Raw genomic sequence first — 19,347 nt, 5'->3', positions numbered from 1 at the left:
CTAGGAGTTTCAGCTAAAGTGACCCACATAGCCACCCTGAGGCCTCCCTCATCCCAGGTCATTGACCTAGAAATGATCCTCCCACTCTGATTTCTATTCTCTCTCCCCTACTGCTGCTATACCTGATCCTCCCCCGCCCTACTCTCTCCCACCTCCCCTTCCCAACCCAGTTCCCTTCCCTCATCCATCTCCAATATTTATTTTATTTTCCCTTCTGAGAAATTTTCAACCATTCTCATTTGGGACCTCCTTGGGTTTTGGCTTCTTTGGGTCTGTGGATTGTGACTTGGTATACTTTATGACTAATATCAACTTATAAGTGAGTACATACTATGCATGTCCTTTTGGGTCTGGGTTCCTCAGTCAGAATGATATTTTCTAGTTCCATCATTTGCCTACAAAATTTATGTTATCCTTTTTAATAGATGAGTATTATTCCATTTGTAAATGAACCACATTATTTTTATCCATTCTTCAGTTGAGGGATATCCAGGTTGTTTCCAGTTTCTGATTACAAATGAGGCTGCTATGAACATAGTTAAGCAAGTGTCCTTGTGGGATTGTAGAGCATCGTTTGGGTATACGCCCAGGGGTGGAATAACTGGGTCTTGAAGTAGAACTATTTCCAATCTTCTGAGAAACTGCCAAATTGATTTCCAGAGTTGTTGTACAAGTTTTCACCCCCACTAGTACTGGAGGAGTGACCCTCTTTCTCCACTTCCTCACCAGCATCTGCTGTCACCTGAGTTTTTTATCTTAGCCATTCTGATGGGTGTAAGATAGAATCTCATAGTCATTTTGATTTGCATTTCCCTGATGACTAAGGATGTTGAACATTTCTTTAACTGTTTCTCAGCCATTAGAGATTTCTCTGTTGAAAAATTTCTTAATTAATAATTGATATGGGAGGCCTATCCCATTGTTGGTGGTGCCATCATTGGGCTAGTGGTCCTGGATTTTATAAGAAAGCAGGCTGCACAAGCCATAGGGAGAAAATCAGTAAGCAGCATTACTTCTCTGCATCAGCTCCTGCCTCCAGGTTCCTGCCCTGTTTGAGTTCCTGGCCTGAGTTCCTTCAATGATGAAAAGTGATATAGACCTGTAAGCCAAATAAACCCTTTCCTTGCTAACATGGTTTTTGGTCATGGTGTTTTATCAGCAATAGTAACCCTAACTAAGAATGATGGGGTGGAGACCGATATAATTTAGAATGAGATATGGAAAACTCTGTGCCTATTAGTATGTGGAATGCAGAGGTGAGCTTAATAATAAGCAATCAGGAGGCTGGTAGCTAACTGACATAGTAACATGGCAGAAGATCCAGAATTTTATAGCAAGAATCATAGAAAGAATCAGCCTCTTTCTTGTCTTCCTGAATATGTGCTAGAACGGGACAGGCATAGGGCAAACATCAAGTCATTCAGTAAAGACTCATAGGTTCAGCCCCATCAATGAAGGGTAGGTACATGCCTCTATGGTGTAAAAGCCTGAAATAGCACCTCTGATTAAACAGGGTCTGAGAATAACTATCAAGAAGCTAAATTTTAAATAAAAATGAAATGTATCTTTTTACTGTGTGACTTTTCAAGGCCATGCCTTCTTAGATGTGACCTGCAAGCTACTTGTCCTTTGCTGAGTGGGGCTAAAGTGTGTAACCTCCTACTACTCTGATAGAAATCTTACTCCTGAGATATATTCAATGGTAAAAGGTAAACATCTTCCTAGCCAAGGAGACTTAAACATACTCTTTAACCAACTAGTGACTTTTGCTCATCATGAGTGGCAGATAGTCAAGTTAGGGTAAAAACAAAGGAGAACATTTTCAACAGAGACATCAAGTGCTGTATTATGCATAGAAAAATAGACTTCACTAACTAAACAAGAGAAAAATTGACTAATAATGTTGACCACTCTTGATCAATCTACAGATCTCCAAATGTGACAAATAGTAAATAATTCAGACTTTCAAAGAAAACTAAACACTTAAAAGCAGTATAAATATTTTCAAAGACCTAAACAAAGAGTTGGGGATGTAGTTCTGTAGTGGTATACTTGTTCTGGATACACAAAGACCTAAGTTTAAACTCCAGCACTAAAAGAACAAAAACTCAGCTGAGTAAAGCCAAGTATGCAAACTTAAATGAAGGCATGATAACCTACTTTATTGTGATACCTAATTCTGATCATCAACTTGATAAAATTGAGAAACACCTAGGAGAATAGGAAGGCATACCTCTAAGTATATCTGAGGACATGACCAGAGACAAATAGATCATTAAGGCTCTGACCTAGTGAGTAGTTTAATACACTGTTGGAGTTGTGCAGTGGTGGTGCATGCCTTTAATCCCGGCACTCTGGAGGCAGAGGAAGGTGGATCTCTGTGAGTCCAAGGCCAGCCTGGTCTACAAAGAGAGTTCCAGGACAGCCAGAGCTGTACAGAGAAACTTTCTATCACATAACAAACAAAGAAAAACAAAAGAAGGAAAGAAAGGAAGAAAGAAAGAAAGAAAGAAAGAAAGAAAGAAAGAAAGAAAGAAAGAAAGAAAGAAAGAAAGAGAAAGGAAAAATATAAATGGACAATTTTAAGAGTAACAATTGAGATGGGGTCTGTAGCTACACTGTGGTACACATGTTTAACATGCACATGGCTCTGAGTTCAGTCCACAGTTCACACACAAGATAATTAAATACAGAGTACAGTATGTTATTTTCAAAAAGTGGTTGAAGAACAACTACAGAACTACAAACATAAAAGTCCTGAACTATACAATAAACCAGGCCACCAGTTATCTATAGAATACCCTACCCAACAATACATAGTATTCCTTTTTATGTATACATGGAATATTGTGCATAATAGACAATATGTTATGTTTCAGAGCAAGACATGATGAATGTAAAGGACTAGAGCTATTCAAAATATAATCTGAGGCAACTGAAAATTAGGGGTAATTCATGAAAGGAAACCTGAAAAAAGGCACAAATATATGAAAATTGAGCTTCAGGGTCCTACATAATGAGTCATAGGAGAAACCACAAAAGAAATTAGAAAATAGAGATGAATAAGAACAAAATGGCAACACGATAATTTATGAGGCACATCTAAGATAATGCTGATAAATATATGCCTGCAGGCGCTGTTAGTATAAAAGAAGAGAACCCTCAAACCAATAACCTAATTATGTATATTATACAAGAAAAAAGCCAAAATTGGAGCTTTACACATTGCTAGTACAATTTCTGGCTATTTGGGAAGCTGAGGGAAGATTGCTGCATGAGCCTGGTAGTTAAGGGGGTTGTTAAGGAGCATCAAAAGCAGCGGTAATGACTGATATGAGGTCCTGAATCTCCCCAGCACCGTAAACTGAGTAAACCCAAAGAATCAGAGAGCAGGAAACTGCTAAATGTGGATTGTCTATAAGTGAAATGAGACTACCAAAAGAATAAAGTTAAATGATACACAATTTTGTTAAGTATTTTTTACTGGATATATTAATTATACATAAGAGGCCTCATTGTCATTTGCAAACATTGTATTTGGATCATACCCCTAATACTTTTTCTTGTGGTTCCCCCTGCTCTGACTTTAAAAAAAAATGAAATTAAGATGATAAAGGGACACTACTTACTAGCTTTGGAAAAATTTAGTACGAGGAATAATATGCCAACCAATTAAGTGATAGATAAAATTGGCAATTTGTAGAAAGTAACAAATTACTAAAATTAACTCTAGAAGAAATGGAAAATTTGAGCAAATATATAACAAGGACCCAAATAACTAATTAAACTCTACAAATAATTTAATATTATAACCCCTCAGTTTCATTAATTTCCCTACAAATGACATAATTTTGCTCATTGAGGCTGAATCATCCTGTGCTGTATAAATAGTACATTTTATTTACTCATCTGCTGATGGGTACCTAAACTGACTCTACAACTTGATTTGTGAACATTGTTGCTATGAATATGAACATCACATTATATCCCCTCCTTTGTTATACAGATGTTTTAAATTTGGTGCAATCCTATTGTCTATATTTCCTCTTTCACTGAGCTATTGGCATCCTATTCAGAAAATTGTTACCTCTGCCAACATCTTGAAGTGTTTCTCCTGTTTTCTGCTTATAGTTTGGAAGTTTCAGTTTTATGTTAAGTGTTCGAGTTCGAATAGAGGCTTACACAGAATAAGAGAGTTTCAGACTTCTAAATAGGGTTCATCTAGTTTTCTAACTACCATTTGTTAAAATGATTCTTGGCTTCTGTGTCACCTTTGCCAAGAATCATATTCCTGACAATTTGGGTATATGCGTGTCCTCTATTTCTGTTCCATTACTATACATGCCTGTTTTGTGCCAATACCATGATTTTCATTGTTATATATGGCTCTGTAGTATAATTTGAAATTGGGTGTTATGATAACTTTAGATGTACTTTTTCCCCCTATTCGGGGTCTTTTCTGCTTTCATATGATTTTGGGGATTATTTTTCTAGTTCTGTGAAAAAGAAAGGTGTGGTATTTTAATGGGGGATTGTATTGAATCTATTGGTGAATTTCATTAGTATGTAAGTTTAACAATATTAACTCATCGTATCCATGAACATCGGAGGACCCTTTCATAGTTTGTCATTTTTCTTTGGGGTGTTATTATTGTAGAATCTTTTCATCTATTCCAGTGGTTTTCAACTTGTGGGTCTCGACTTCTTTGGGGATCAAATGATCCTTTCACAGAAGTCACAATATCAGATATCCTGAATTTCAGATATTTGCATTACGATTCATAATAGTAGCAAAATTACAGTTACAAAGTACCAATGAAATAATTTTATGGTTGTGGTTCACCACAACATGAGAAACCATATTAAAGGGTCTCAGTGTTAGGAAGGTTGAGAACTACTGATCAGTTAGATTTATGATGTGCTGTTGTTTTGTTCTGTTTTGTTTTTGAAGTTAATTTATTTTTATGATTTTTTCTCAGCAAATTTGTTTTTTATCAGTGTGTAGGCTATTGGTTTTTTTGTTTTTTATTTTTTGTATCCTATCACTTTCCTTAAATTGCTTATCAGTTCTGATGGACTCTCTAGGATCTTTGAAATATGAGATCATATCCCTGAAAACATTGACAGCTTGATTTTTCTTTCCCTATTTATAGTTCTTTTGTTTTGCCTTATTACTCTAAGATTTCCAGAAGTTTCTTGAAGAAAAGTGATAATAGCAGATACTACTTCATTCAGTCAGAATGATTGTAATTAAAAAGACCATAGCAAAAAATTTTAATGTTGAAAAAATACAGGAAGTATAGCTACTTTTGAGACTACTTTGCCATTTTTTACTTTAAATTAAATTTTGTTGTTTTTTAATACAAACTAAAAAACACAGCTTAGCCTACAGTACAAAATGCTTTAACGGTAAGGTACATCTCCATCTGGTATGCCATTTTCTTTTTCAAAGTCTTGTGTGTGTGTGTGTCTGTCTGTCTGTCTGTCTGTCTGTATATTTATGAGTATGTGCCATGTATGTGCAGATGCCTGTGGAAGCCAGAAGAGGGCATCATCTCCTGGAGCTGGAGTTACAGGTAGTTCTACCTAATGTGGGGGCTTAGGAACCAATCTTGGGTCCTCTCAAAGAGCTGCAAACACCTTACCCACAGAGCTATGTCTTTGGCCCCAAATTTATTATTTTCTTAAAAGATTAAATATGTATGTATCAGATGACTCATTCATTTCACTCCTAGCTATCGCTCCAAGAGCACTGAAAAGATATGCCCACAGAAAGACTTGAATATTAATGGAAGTATTAATCATAATAGCCAAAAAGCTCAAAGAACCTAATTATCTATCAACTGGTAAGTGGATAAACGTACTGAGGTATGTCCATCAATGAAAAATTATGTAGCAATTAAGTCAAACTACTGCTAACAGGCCAGATCATGAATCAACTTTAAAATCTTTATGCTTAGGGCTGGTCAATTGTAGAGTGCATGCATATGAGGACCTGAGTTCAACCCCTAGCACTTCAGATAATTATTATGCTAAATGTTCATGGAAAAAGTCAAAGAGATATTAAGTAGATAGAAACTTCGTGGGCTGGAAGTCTTACTATTATAAAGATGTCATCTCTTCAATCCATAGTTTTCATGCATTGTTTATTAGATTCAATGAAGTTATTCTAAGATTTATATCAAAAGGTAAAGTTGAATGGATGTGTTGGCACAGACCCTTACTCCTAGCTTCTCAACAAAAGTAGAAGGATCCCTGTGCCTGTTCAAGGCTAGCCTGAGCACATAGTACTAACCCTATCTTGGAAAAAAAAAGATACTAACCCTTAATAACTAAAACAATCTTGAAAAAAGGAGGAAAATACAAAGTGAAAGCTTATTATAAATATCTAAGACACAGAGATATTTGCTAAGGATTATTTCATGGAACAAAGAACTCAAGAATATGTGTTCACACTGATATATTCAATTGATATTGACAAATAAAGAAGCAGTTCACTAGACTGAAATTTTTTTCAACAATTAGTGCTGGAGCAATTAGATAACTTTGTAGTCAGAAAAAAAGATGGAGTGACTTAAAGCCCCATGAACTCAAAATTATCAACTACAGAAGGAAAGGAGAACAGGGCACATCTGGGATCTGATGCTAGGTAAAGAGTTCTTAGATTTGCATTTAAAAAAATGATTCAGAAGAGAAAATACAGACTTTATCAGCATTAAAAATCTTAGTCCTTTAAAGGTCACTAAAGTTTTTTGTGGTGTTTTGAACTGTAGAACTAAGGATGACCATACCTCTTTATACTTTTCTGTTTTACAATGTTAGGGATCAAACCTCCTCCTTCCCAAGTACTCTACAACTTGGTCCCAGCCTTTTACATTTTCCTGACTCAGAATGAACATGAAAGTTTGGAATCAGAACAAATTTGTTAATGTTACATAAAATTAAAAGTAGAAGTGGTATAAAAGGAAAGACTTTCAATTATTAAATCATATGTAAAATTTAAGTCAGTATGGTATTGGCTTGACACAAATAAACACAAAATTAATAGGCTAGTAACAAGTGTTTGTATGTATAAGAATTTAGTATTGAATGAGAGTTTCACCAAATACGGCCGGGCGGCGGTGGCACACGCCTGTAATCCCAGCACTTGGGAGGCAGAGGCAGGCAGATTTCTGAGTTCGAGGCCAGCCTGGTCTACAGAGTGAGTTCTAGGACAGCCAGGGCTACACAGAGAAACCCTGTCTCGAAAAACAAAAACACAAACAAACAAAAAAAGAGTTTCACCAAATAAAAAGAACCTTTTCACATGTAGGCAGTACTAGAGATGAGAAATTCTAGAGATGAGAAAACTAAATCTTCCAGAGGTTAAGGCAGTTGCCTAGAGTCACAAAGTATTACAATCTCAATGCCAAGGAAGTCAGCTTCCAAATTGTGTAATCTTTGCCACTATAGTTTATCCAAATAACAGTTCTATCAAGGTGTCTACAATATCACAGGCATTTACTATATATGAGTAAATTATAGTTTACTAAAATTATGATAGAATTACAATAGTTGCATGTATTATATAAAATTATGTAATCGTAAAAATGCTATCTTGTCATGGAAAGTGAAAAGATGTTATGATATAGGTTTTATTGTTTTTATATTTATATATTTTATTTTATGTGTACGAGTGTTTGCCTGCACATGTCTGTGCAACATGTGCATCCAGTACCCATGGAGGCCAAAAGAGGGCATTGAATCCTCTGGAACTGAAATTGCTGATAGTCGTTAGACACCATGTGAATGCTGGGAACCAAACACAAGAACAAGAAGCTACCTTTACCACTGAACCAACTCTCCAGCCTCCATGATTTAGTTTTGCCAGAGATAATTCTCAATGGAATCATATAGTTTAGAAAATAGTGCATGATGAACAACCCTAAATATTGATAGATTTAATAATTATTATTATTTCCTCTGTCCTTGCACCCCATTGACTTATTAGGCCCTACACTGCATCTCATAATTTATTCAACACTTGTTGAATAGCAGACTGATTGATGAATGGAGCTTACCATATGCTGACAGTGACGTATTCAGCAAATATTTATTGAGCACCTACTGTGCAATACTTTATACTAAGAATTCAGATTAACACTGGAGTATAAATCAAACCCAGCAAAAACCTCTAATCCCTAATAAAGTAAGTTAATTCCTCCTCTGTAGAGCTATCTTTGATTCTCTAGATACGTTTAGTGAGCACTCAGAACAAGCTGCACGACCATTCCCTGTGAGTTGTATTAGATTTTCTGTGAGCTTGCCTTTCTCTCACAGTTGACTCCTTTAGGTCATTTTTCTTTTATAATATTCAAAATGTATATAATTCAACTAATTCTGCTTTGGAAGCTCTGCTTTGGTTAAGTGTTGTTGGTTTTTTTTCATTTGTTTAAGCATGACCCGATTAATACTCTTCCAATAAATATTTACCAATACCTACTCTATACTAAGGTTCATAATAAAGAAGAAATAATAAACAAAGATCATCAAGAACACACAAGGTCCTAGACCTCCTGGTAATTCACATAGACACTTGAATACATTTTCGTTGTGGATAATTAGTTTAACATTTAAACTTTGTTCTGTCACTCACATAGTCTGTAATTTGAAATGTCTTTTGTTTATGATTTTCATGGCATAGCTTGATGGCAACATTTTCGATGTTTTCTTCACATTTGCCAAGAAATTAAGATAAAAGGCTTTGAAATAAAAGCTTAAGTAAAGCTAAATCAAGAAATTATTTAAAAAAAATAGTCTTCAAGGCAAAAAAGTATTGGTAAAAAGGACACTTAGAGAAAGATATGAACTATGGATTATGTGCCAAAATAACATAGTATCAGAAAATATAAAATAGGTTATAAAGTATGAATAAACTTCCTAAGTGAACAATGAGCAGAAAAAAAAATGGTACAAAATGTTCTAGGCAAAGGGAAGCTTTGTCAGTTACAGAGTTCCTACCTATATATCCTACCTACATATTCTAAACACGTCACAGGGTTTGTTCATTCCTGCCATTCCAGAATCATTATAAAATTCAAAGAAATTTGAGTTTGAAGAAAAAGTATTGATGGTAGGGATGCTTATACTGTTTTTCTCTCTATTGGAAGACAGTAGTTCAGAGAGCTTTCTAGATCCCAAGCCATACTGTGGCTGTAATAATTGGGCTAGAGTCTCCAGGAGTTCATCCCATGTGTTGTTCCAGCCACCCTTGCTTTAAATGCCAAGTTCCAAAAGTCTAGAACAACTCTAAACTAGAAGTTGTGCATGTTTATTGTCATATGCACCGTTAAAGAGCTAAGTACATATTTTATACTGATATATTTGTAGTTTTTTCCATTTGTCTCTTCATTTTTAGTGTCTATAATAGTATAGTAAGACACATTCAGTTCGTGGACAGTTGATTCAAATACTTGTGAATAGGTACTTAATTAGATTTCTTATCTTTAGAAATAGTACCATGTCATCTAACCATCTTCACAGGCCAAACTTCTTGGGGTCCTAGGGTCTTCCATATTCTCTTCAGTGACCTATAAAACCTGTGGCCAAGGATTGGGAATGACAAATCATTTGCATAACATGCATGTAGTCCTGGATTCCATCCCTAGGACTATGGGAAAAGAAATTTTTATGACCAAGCTTTGTGGGCTTATATGCTGACAGCTCTTAATCTTATCCCCAAACGACTTCATCCTTACTGGCAGTGCCTTCATTTAGTCCACTTTTGGCCATGGATTCGGTCATCTCAAGTGATATGTATGTCAGAATCACTGTCATGCTGACAGTCCTTAAATGTCTTCCTACAATTAGGGGACAGAGATTTACATCGCCTTATTTGGAGACTATGATATAGTGGCTGACTTTGTAATTTTACCCACTATCATTCAGCAATATCAAGCCAGGTGCATCTTGCCAAATCATGCCTCCACATTATTCTTTCCTAGAATAAAACAGGACGCCTTATTCCTACCTTGTGTCTCATTAAATTATACAATCCCCTTGAAACTCTGCTCCTGATGAGTTTTTCAGGTGACTTCCTTGCCCATTTTTCTCTTCTGTGTTCTCATAGAACTCTGTGCATTTTTTTCTTGGCATTCCACACTACACTATCAATGTCATTCCTGTCTATCTCCTCTGCCACTCAGATTTGGAATCACTATGAATTAACTCAGAGTTTGATTCCTGACAAGTTCATGGAGTTTTTTGTATGCATGTTTTTTTTGTGTGTGTGCATTCTAGGAAAGCTCTCTTCTTCTGAGCTACATCTCCAGCCCTTGTTCTTGTTATTATTTCTGGTAGTGTCTTGCTATGATACCCAGGCTAGCCTGGAACTCTCTATTCTCCTCCTTTTCTCCAAAATAATAGGATTACAGGTATATGCTATAATGCTTGGCACCACTTTAGGTTCTTAGTGTCTGGGACTTGAATGATGGGAACTGTGATCAAATAACGATGTTTTTGTTTCTAGATACATGGTTCAGTGGCCTGGTGGCCGAATCCTGCATCGCCATGAACTTGACACCTTCCTTGCACAGGCAGTGTCTACCCAGCTTTATGAACCAGATCAGCTTCAAGAACTCAAGGTGATTTGTTCTACCTTCATTTAATTTTTTCCCCTGCTTTTTCAGTTTTGATTTGATTTGATTTGATTTGTGTGTTTTGTTGTTTTGTTTTGTTTTGATTTGTTTTGTTTTGAGACAGGGTCTCAGGCTGGGCCGAAACTCGCTGTATAAGGAAAGAGGACTCCTGATCCTTTTGCTTCTACTTTCCAAGTGCTGAGATTATAGGTGTATTCCACCATGCTCACATTCTTTCTTCCATAAGCTCATAGGTCTATTTTAAGTCCTTTTCTTTTGGAGCTAGAGAAAGAGTAATTCTATAGGTAAGTGTTTTATTTACCTTATAGCCAAATAGATCCTTTTATTAATAAAACCAAGGGATACCTGCTATATCCTTCCACCCCCATAATGATCAATCAGAATACTCAGAAAAGATAGATATTTTACAAGGCTTGTAAATCATGGTGAGATTGGCACTTATAAGATACGTTGCAGGGACCTTAGTGTTCCTGTTTGTCTCTGAGTAAGTATCTATCTCCTCTTACTTAATTTGTATTTATTTACTTATTTAGTGTGTGATTGTAGGTGTGTGTGAATTATGGTATACATCTAAAGGTCAGATGATAACTCTAAGCAGTCACTTCTCTCTGGTCAGCTTGCAAGAGCCAGTGATCGAATTTGAATGATGAATCTTGTGTACACTGAGCCATCTCATCATTGCCCCTGGTCCCAACACACACACTTAATAAAGGGTAGTGTGAAACAGTATCTTTTGTTAGCCTAATGTAATTATCATCCCTGAGGCTTACTAGGCCTAGTCCTGGAAACTTCCAGCCTCTGTACAATCTAATCCAGACCTAGAATGTTTTCAGCCCCTGAGATTTACTGCTGACTAAGCTCACCCTTACCAGCTCTTTCTGAGTTGTGGCTGGTTCAACTCAGCTGTTCTGACTCAAAAGTCCTGATTCAATCTAGCTTTTCTGGGCTTCTCCTAAATGGCTCTGTTTAGCCTCAAACTAACTCTAGCAATCTGTTCAAATCTTCTGGCTCCTTCTCATTCTCTGGCTCATTCTGTCTTTACGTGTGTCTAGCTTGTTCTCATTCTGCAACCTGTTTCTGTACAACTGTCCCAGGAGAACTGCCCTCTCTCTTTCCCTCTCTACATTGTTCTCTCCTCTGTTTTGTGAGCGTTGGGAATATTCTATTCTGTCAAATCTTTCTGTGATTAATCATTTTGTCTGCCACTCAAATTAGACATCACTTTCAAACATGGGTGCCTCCTTCTACAAACTAACTTTACCGTCATTGTTTGGGATTAAAGGTATATGCTAAGGGTGTGTCTTAGTTTGGATTTTACTGCTGTGAACAGACATCATGACCAAGTCAACTCTTTATAAAGGACAACATTTAATTGGGGCTAGCTTACAGGTTCAGAGTTTCAGTCCATTATTATCAAGGCAGGAGCCTGGCAGCTTCCAGGCAGACATGGTGCTGCAGGAGCTGAGAGTTCTGAAGACAAACTGGAGCCAACTGGCTTCCAGGCAGCTAGGACGAGGGTCTTAAAGTCCACCTCCACAATGACACACCTACTCCAACAATGCCTCACCTACTCCTAGTGCCACTTCCTGGGCCGAGCATATTCAAACCACTAGAGGGCGTGTCTGTATTTTAGCCAGACTAGCCGTATTGATGGATTAAAATCCCTCTACAGGAGTAAAAACTAGGAGAATAATAGAAAAGCATAAAGAAGAAAACAGATACACCATAAACTGAAAGCAATAGAAGATGGACTGTAAATATAGATTGCCTTGTGCCTCAATCTTAGCATTATTGCCTCCTATCTACATGATGCTGTCCAAGGTTACTTGGCTTTTTTGCCTTTCTATGCCATTACTCATGGTACTGTAAAGATAATAAAGTAATGTATGTAAAACAGAAAAGTCTCTTGTATATTTGTATATTTTAAATATATCATACTCCATAAATACTAGCTATTAATGCAAGACAACCCTTCCCTGGTTTTAGCACGTTCCTTTGAGACCTATATTTATTACTTTTTTCATTGCTATGACAAAATTATTTATTCTAGCTCAGTTTGAGGGTACAGTCTGTCATGACCATAAAATGGTAGCAGGAGCCTGAAGAGTCGATCACATTGCCTCCACAGTGAACTTGCTTTTTCCTGTTTAATCACTCTAGTACCCCAGCCCCAGGGTTGAACAAATCCAGTAAGGCTTATAAAATCAAACCAGATGGGTAGCAGGCACTTGAAGCTGAATAGGGAAGGTAGTATAATAGTTTGCAGAATTTATGTGCTGTGGCAAAACAGTGATCAATGCCAACTTGGGGGAGGAAAGGTTTGATTTCAGCTCACACTTTATAGTTCATCACGGAGGAGAGCCAGAGCAGGAGCTCAAGGCAGAAACCTGGGGGCAGGAACTGAAGCAGAGGCAATGGAAGAGTGCTACTTACTGGCTTGCTCACACATTATTAATCCGTAAAATGTCCTAAGGTTCATTCACAGGCCAATCTGATGAAGGCAATTTCTTAATTGAAGTTCATTCTTCTCATATGATTCTAACATGTGTCAAGCTGAAGGAAAAAACAGTTTAGTACTTTGATACTAGATTGACAAAGGGAGAGGACAAGCTAAGCAGAGTGACATGTGCTTGAAACCTGAAGCAGGAAGGAATAGAATTTGAGACTAGCCTGTAGTATTTGGTAATGTCAAACAAAATAGTAAGATAGACTTGAAGTTGGGCCGAAGCTCGGTGGTAGGCTGATAACCAAATTTTGATGGGGGCTTCAATCAGAAACACCAGAAAAAAAGAGAAAAAGATTTGCTACATCATAATTTAAGTTAGGTCAGCAAAGGAAAAATCCAACACCCTAAGACAAATATAGTTTGTTTACCTAGGCTAGGCTTAAACTCCTAGGCTCAGATGATCCTGTCACCTCAGTCTTTTGAGTAGCTATCATACTTGGCTGAAGAGAGTTTGTTTGTTTGGCTGGGTGGCTGGTTGATTTGAAATAAGATATATTGTCTTGGCCCAGGCTGGCCTTGAACTAGCAGCAGAACTTTTGCCTTAGCCTCCTCAGTCCATGCACCATCACCTTGCTAGAGCTGACTCTTAAAAGTAAACTTTCAGAGTTAACAAATGTAAACAGTTTTGGAGTTCTTGATATATATTACTTAGTTGCTATAGATAGTCCTCCACATTTGGAAGACTTCCCAGTTATCTCACTGCACTATCATCAGTATTGAATATTCTTTTGGTTTTCACTTTTTGAAATTTTCAAGTTTCATGGGCAAAATAAGTATCCTCTAAATCACCTCAGGGAAAGGTGGACATAAAAGCTATTTATGCACTCAAGCGTAGGTTGAAAAGCAATATGTATGGCAGCTCATGACTGTAATCCCAGTACTCAGGGAGCTGAGGCAGAAGGATTACCATAACTGTGAGATGAGCCTAAGCTATGGAGTAAGACCATTTAAAAAAAAATACTATTTTACATGTATTATTTATTTGGTAGTGCAGTGGGGGGGGTTGCATTGTGCCGCAGAGTTCATGTGGAGGTCAGAGGACAACTTGGAGAAGCTGCTTCTCTTCTTCTACCATGTGGATGACTTAGGGATCGAATTCAGGTCATCAGGCTTGACACTAAGTGCCTTTACCCACTGAACCATTCTGCCAGCCCAGCATGTTCTAATTTAACTGGAAGAATCAACATCACAGGAATAATAATAAATATTACCAATGACAATCTAGGTTAGGTACCCCTTATCTGAAATGTACAGAATTGACCAGACATATTTCAGATTTGAGATTTTTTTCAGACTTTTTCATATTTGTATATACACAATGAGGTATCTTGGGATAAGATACAAATCTAATTATGACTTCATTTATGTTTCATAGATACCTTATAAACATTGCCTAAAGATAATTTTATACAATATTTTAGGGTATCTGTATTTTAACTGCAACCAAACATATGAGGCCACAGATTTTAGGTTGCTTTAGACCTGAAGCTTTTCATTTCTTTCTTTTTTTTCCTTGTAGTGTCTTAATATTTTTCTCTGTGATGGTTTTAGATTGAGAAACTGGATGCTCGAGGGATCCAGCTTGCTGCCCTGTTCATGAGTGGGGTCGACACAGCTCTGTTTGCTAATGATGCATGTGGCCAGCCAGTCCCTTGGGAACACTGCTGCCCCTGGATTTACTTTGATGGCAAGCTGTTCCAGAGCAAACTCATTAAAGCAGGCCGAGAGCGAGTGTCACTGGTTGAACTCTGTGATGGCCAGGTACCAGTAAACACACCCTGATCTGCTGTGGGAACAAATTTGTAGGCATGGAAGTGGGGCTAGAGCTAAAACATTTGGGCAGCAGGGAACAGGAGTGAAACAGCATGCCTGACCTTAGCTAATGTAATCAACATGATCCCCAAAGCCTATAATCTAATATATGTGTGTTACAAAAGCATATGTTGGAGAGTTCTGTTTTTTTCCTACCTAATAGTTTTTATAACTTTTTCCTTACTGAGAGTATTTCTTCCCCATGGAATTCCCACATACATTGTACTATATACCCTTCCTGGAACTCTTGGAATTTCATTCTCCTTATTCACAAATACTGCAAGTCACTTTTCTAAGTGATATTTTGAGAGGTATGAGGGGAGTTAGAAATAGAAGCAAACGGTAAGGAGATGATAGGGTAGGTTTTACAGTATAACCTTGGGAAGGGTGAAAAACAGCAAGGGAAAGGGAACCTTACTTGGTAGTGTATATTTAGTGGGAAATGAGCTGAGGGACTAAAGGGTCAGAAAATCACTTCCATCCTGCCCCTTCTTCTTTATAAGTAGCATTGTATTGCAACACGGCCACATTCATTCATTTATATATATATACGTAGCCTCATCAGAGCTAAGGGTCTCCAGTCCTGAGTGTGAGAGTGGTTAAGAGCCCTGTAAGCATCTAGGTTTATTTTTCTTTTCTCTGTTACCTTTCCCTTAAAAGAGTGATCTAAACTATTATTGACATGCAGTCAACCCTTTACTGATATCCATATTGTTATATTTATTTTCCTCATAAGTTGCTGGTCAGAAATAATCTTATGGTATTTAGTAGGTTTCTTATGAAGAGTAGGAACTTTAATGGCAAGCAGGCTTTCTGGGCAATAATCTAGAAGCATTTTGCCCTGGGCTCAATTCCCACAATGGGAAGAGAATTATGAGAGTGCTCGGCACTGTACATGGACCATGGGAAAGTTCAAATCAATACTAATGCCTGTCCTTATTCGAAGGCTGACCTGGCAAGCAAAGTGGAAAAGATGCGGCAGAGCATCCTTGAAGGCGTCAACATGAATCATCCACCACCTTCCGCTCTGCTTCCCTCACCTACATTCGTGCCTCCTATGGTGCCCTCTCTCTATCCTGTTTCTCTTTATTCCAGAGCCATGGGCTCATTTCCACCTCCCCCTCAAGCAAGGAGTCGAGGGTTTGCAGGTCAGTATCTAAGATGATGTGTCGTCTAATGTATTTCATAATCATAATCAGCTTACTGCCAGTGGCAGAGTCAACAATTTCATGTATATCTCACTTGGAATTCCACACTACAATGTAATAGTTTGACAGGTAACTATAAATGCTGTATCCTGCAGAAGAAAGTCCAGTGAAATCCAAGTCCATTCTCAATAGAGGTGGTTGGTTCTCAGTGGTTTGATTCTCATCATCCAAACTCATGCGGTCTGGACTGGTGGAAAACCAAGAATCACTCGTCACTTCCTTACTTCGATAGTTATAATTCGTATGAACTGGAGCATGCTTGCTGCTAGTTCATTCACTCCTTATAGGCAGTTGCAAGAATGTTAAGAAAAGAATTGGAAGTACATGTCAGTATTGGAAGATGACAGTAGCTTGATGTAGCTGTATTCACTCTAGGGGTAGAATTGATACATTGTCTACCTTCAGCTCTAAAAGCATGGAAAGAAGTTTGATCAAAGGATTATATCTTTTTTTTAAGATCTATTTATTTTACATTTGTGAGTACCCTGTCACTGTCTTCAGACACACCAGAAGAGGGCATTGGATCCCATTACAGATGGTTGTGAGCCCCCATGTGGTTGCTGGGAATTGAACTCAGGACCTCTGCAAGAGCAGTCAATGCTTTTAACCACTGAGCCATCTCTCCAGCCCTCTATCTTTTTTTTTTATGAGTACGCTGTAGCTGTCTTTGTATACACCAAAAGAGGGAATCAAATCTACTACAGATGGTTGTGAGCCACCATGTGGTTGTTGGGAATCGAACTCAGAACCTCTGGAAGAGCAGTCAGTGCTCTTAACTGCTGACCCATCTCTCCAGCCCCAGGATTACAGCTTAGTACAGAAAACAAGTACATACGTACATACATGTATAAAGTATGGTGACAGCCAAGCTTCTGTTTAATAAGGAATAGAGACACATGATAGACACATGATTCAGCAGCTTGAATCTTGATATATTAAACAACCTGCTTCTGGTGAAACAGGAGTTTCATGTGTACATGTTGGTTGGGGGAATCAGTCCTAGGACTTTAACATTCTAGACTGCCATTCTAGCTACATGCATCCCCAGCTCTGAAACAGGATAAACAGTAGGGATATTTTAACATGAAGTAGCAAGAGTCAGCTGGGCGGTGGTGGCACACGCCTTTAATCCCAGCATTTGAGAGGCAGAAGCAGGCGGATTTCTGAGTTCGAGGCCAGCCTGGTCTACAGAGTGAGTTCCAGGACAGCCAGGACTATACAGAGAAACCTTGTCGCAAAAAAAAAAAAAAAGAAAAGAAAAAAGAAAAGAAAAGAAAAGAAAAGAAAGAAGTAGCAAGAGTCTGTCATCAGATAAGTGTATCTTTGCTGTTGAACATGTGTAGTATGTGTTTCTCCTCTATTTAAAAATAGTAAAGCTGGTGTCTGCAGATGGGATGGATCCCCAGGTGGGGCTGTCTCTAGATGGCCTTTCCTTCAGTCTCTGCTACATTTTTTTGTCCCTGTCTTTCCTTTGGACAGGAACTAACAGTTTTGGCTAACAATTTTGAGATGGGTGGGGTGGCCCCAAGGGAATGATGGATGGGAGAGGGTTGTGGAACGGTAACTGGGAAGGGGGATATTAATTGAAATATAAACAAATAAAATGATTAATAAAAAATAGTAAAGCTGGAAGTTGAACCTAGTCTTTTAGGGTCTCAAAATGCAGCAGTTATATTTAGCTCAAGTCTAAGAGTTAGCCCCCTGTATAGTCGAGTCTTATAAACCAGCAAGCCGACCATTCCATCCCTTTAAGCTGACTTAACCGATCTCTGATTGTCTCTGTGTTAAAGAAGGTGGAGCTGGGAGGGCAACGTGATGAGAAGGCTAAGTGAAGATTTAGAGGGGAGAGAGATGTGTGGATGTGATCAAAACACATATGCATGGATGCAAATTTTGAATTCTTTAAGAAAGAAAAAATATATTTGGTGCTAGAAAAAAAATGTTTCTACACAAATTCCTATTATGTGGCTGGCTATATAGGTGAAAAACGTCATTGACTTCCACTCCAGTTATTGAAGTGGATGTAAAGAGGGATCTTCAATCCTCTTCCCTGAATTAACTTCCTTTGATGTTATCACAGTCTTATCACAGAGAAAGGGGGATAAGAATAGGTAGATTGTGTAGTATCTTTCATTCATTTCACCTCTTGTTCTATCTTGTACTTGCCATCCACCGCTGCTATTCTTCAATTACCAGGTCTCCATCCAATCCCACCCCAAGGAGGAAAACTCGAAATTGCTGGCATGGTGGTGGGCCAGTGGGCTGGCAGCAGATCTTCCAGAAGTCGAGGATCCTTTGGCATGCAAGTGGTTTCTGTCGGTGGGCCAGGAAAGGGGTATGTACTTGAATGGGTTGGTCTGAGCTAGTATCCCTTTAGGAAAATACCCAGCTATTGAATCCTTCTACTAAGGTAAGATGTGTTAATCAATTTTCATACTTGAAATAAGTTTTAGCTGTAGCTCATCAAATATGTAACAAATGCTCTGCTTGATAAAAAGAGTTTTTCTGCCAAGGACAACAAGGAACAAAGAATAATTCAGTGCAACGTAAAAATGGTAGAGGTAGATGTTTGCAGTGGTAATACTAAAGAAAGTCATCTAAATTAACAAGACAGAATGATCAGTAAAACCAAGTAAAAATGGAATTTGGGCTTCATGTGTTCTTATGGTCACTTTTCTCTCTCTTGCTAAAGGCATGGAAAAGAACAGGCTGGTAGAGGATCCAAAGGTCACAAAAAAGGAAATAAACAAGTAAGTATATTTCTTGAGATTATCCTGCTGCTTTGACATCTTTTGTCCCTTCTGGCTAGATTACAAGAGATTATGGCAAGCACAGAAAGATGAGCTGCCTGGGGACAGTTTTCATGCCTTTTCTAGCCATTTGATTTCAGTGCCCACTTCTCTGGTTTGGTGGTCAGTAAGCATTTGTCTCCCTGAATTGTTCCCACTGGGCTGCAGAGGCTGTTTTTTTCTGAATAAAAGGTCACACAATAGAAACCAGGTGCAATGTCCTAAAGACATTATACCAGTAACAATGTGCCTCGTATAGTTGTACTGTATGCAGCCAGAAGGGAACAGAGTGACACTGACAGCAAATAGCAAATTGTCTAAAGCCTGTCTGAGTATTGAGTGCCCAGCAGAGATGCTTAGAAAGATGCTTAGAAAACTTGCCTTGACCTCATGAA

The 19,347-nt window shown here is 37.9% G+C and overlaps 1 protein-coding gene across 1 annotated transcript in view; it reads left to right on the top strand.

Annotated features, from left to right (window-relative positions):
* The window catches only part of Fam120c (family with sequence similarity 120C), a 132,218-nt gene that overhangs the window by 106,404 nt on the left and 6,467 nt on the right, over window positions 1-19,347 (top strand). The window contains exons 11-15 of the mRNA XM_028772643.1: window positions 10,508-10,622; window positions 14,695-14,904; window positions 15,902-16,103; window positions 18,360-18,498; window positions 18,856-18,913. Of these exons, the coding sequence (XP_028628476.1) occupies window positions 10,508-10,622; window positions 14,695-14,904; window positions 15,902-16,103; window positions 18,360-18,498; window positions 18,856-18,913 (724 nt within the window). The remainder of the gene's footprint in view (window positions 1-10,507; window positions 10,623-14,694; window positions 14,905-15,901; window positions 16,104-18,359; window positions 18,499-18,855; window positions 18,914-19,347) is intronic.

Source organism: Grammomys surdaster, unplaced genomic scaffold (genome assembly GCF_004785775.1).
Source record: "Grammomys surdaster isolate TR1022 unplaced genomic scaffold, NIH_TR_1.0 216, whole genome shotgun sequence".
Classification (NCBI taxonomy): Eukaryota; Metazoa; Chordata; class Mammalia; order Rodentia; family Muridae; genus Grammomys; species Grammomys surdaster.
This window is presented reverse-complemented; position numbering and strand designations above follow the sequence as displayed.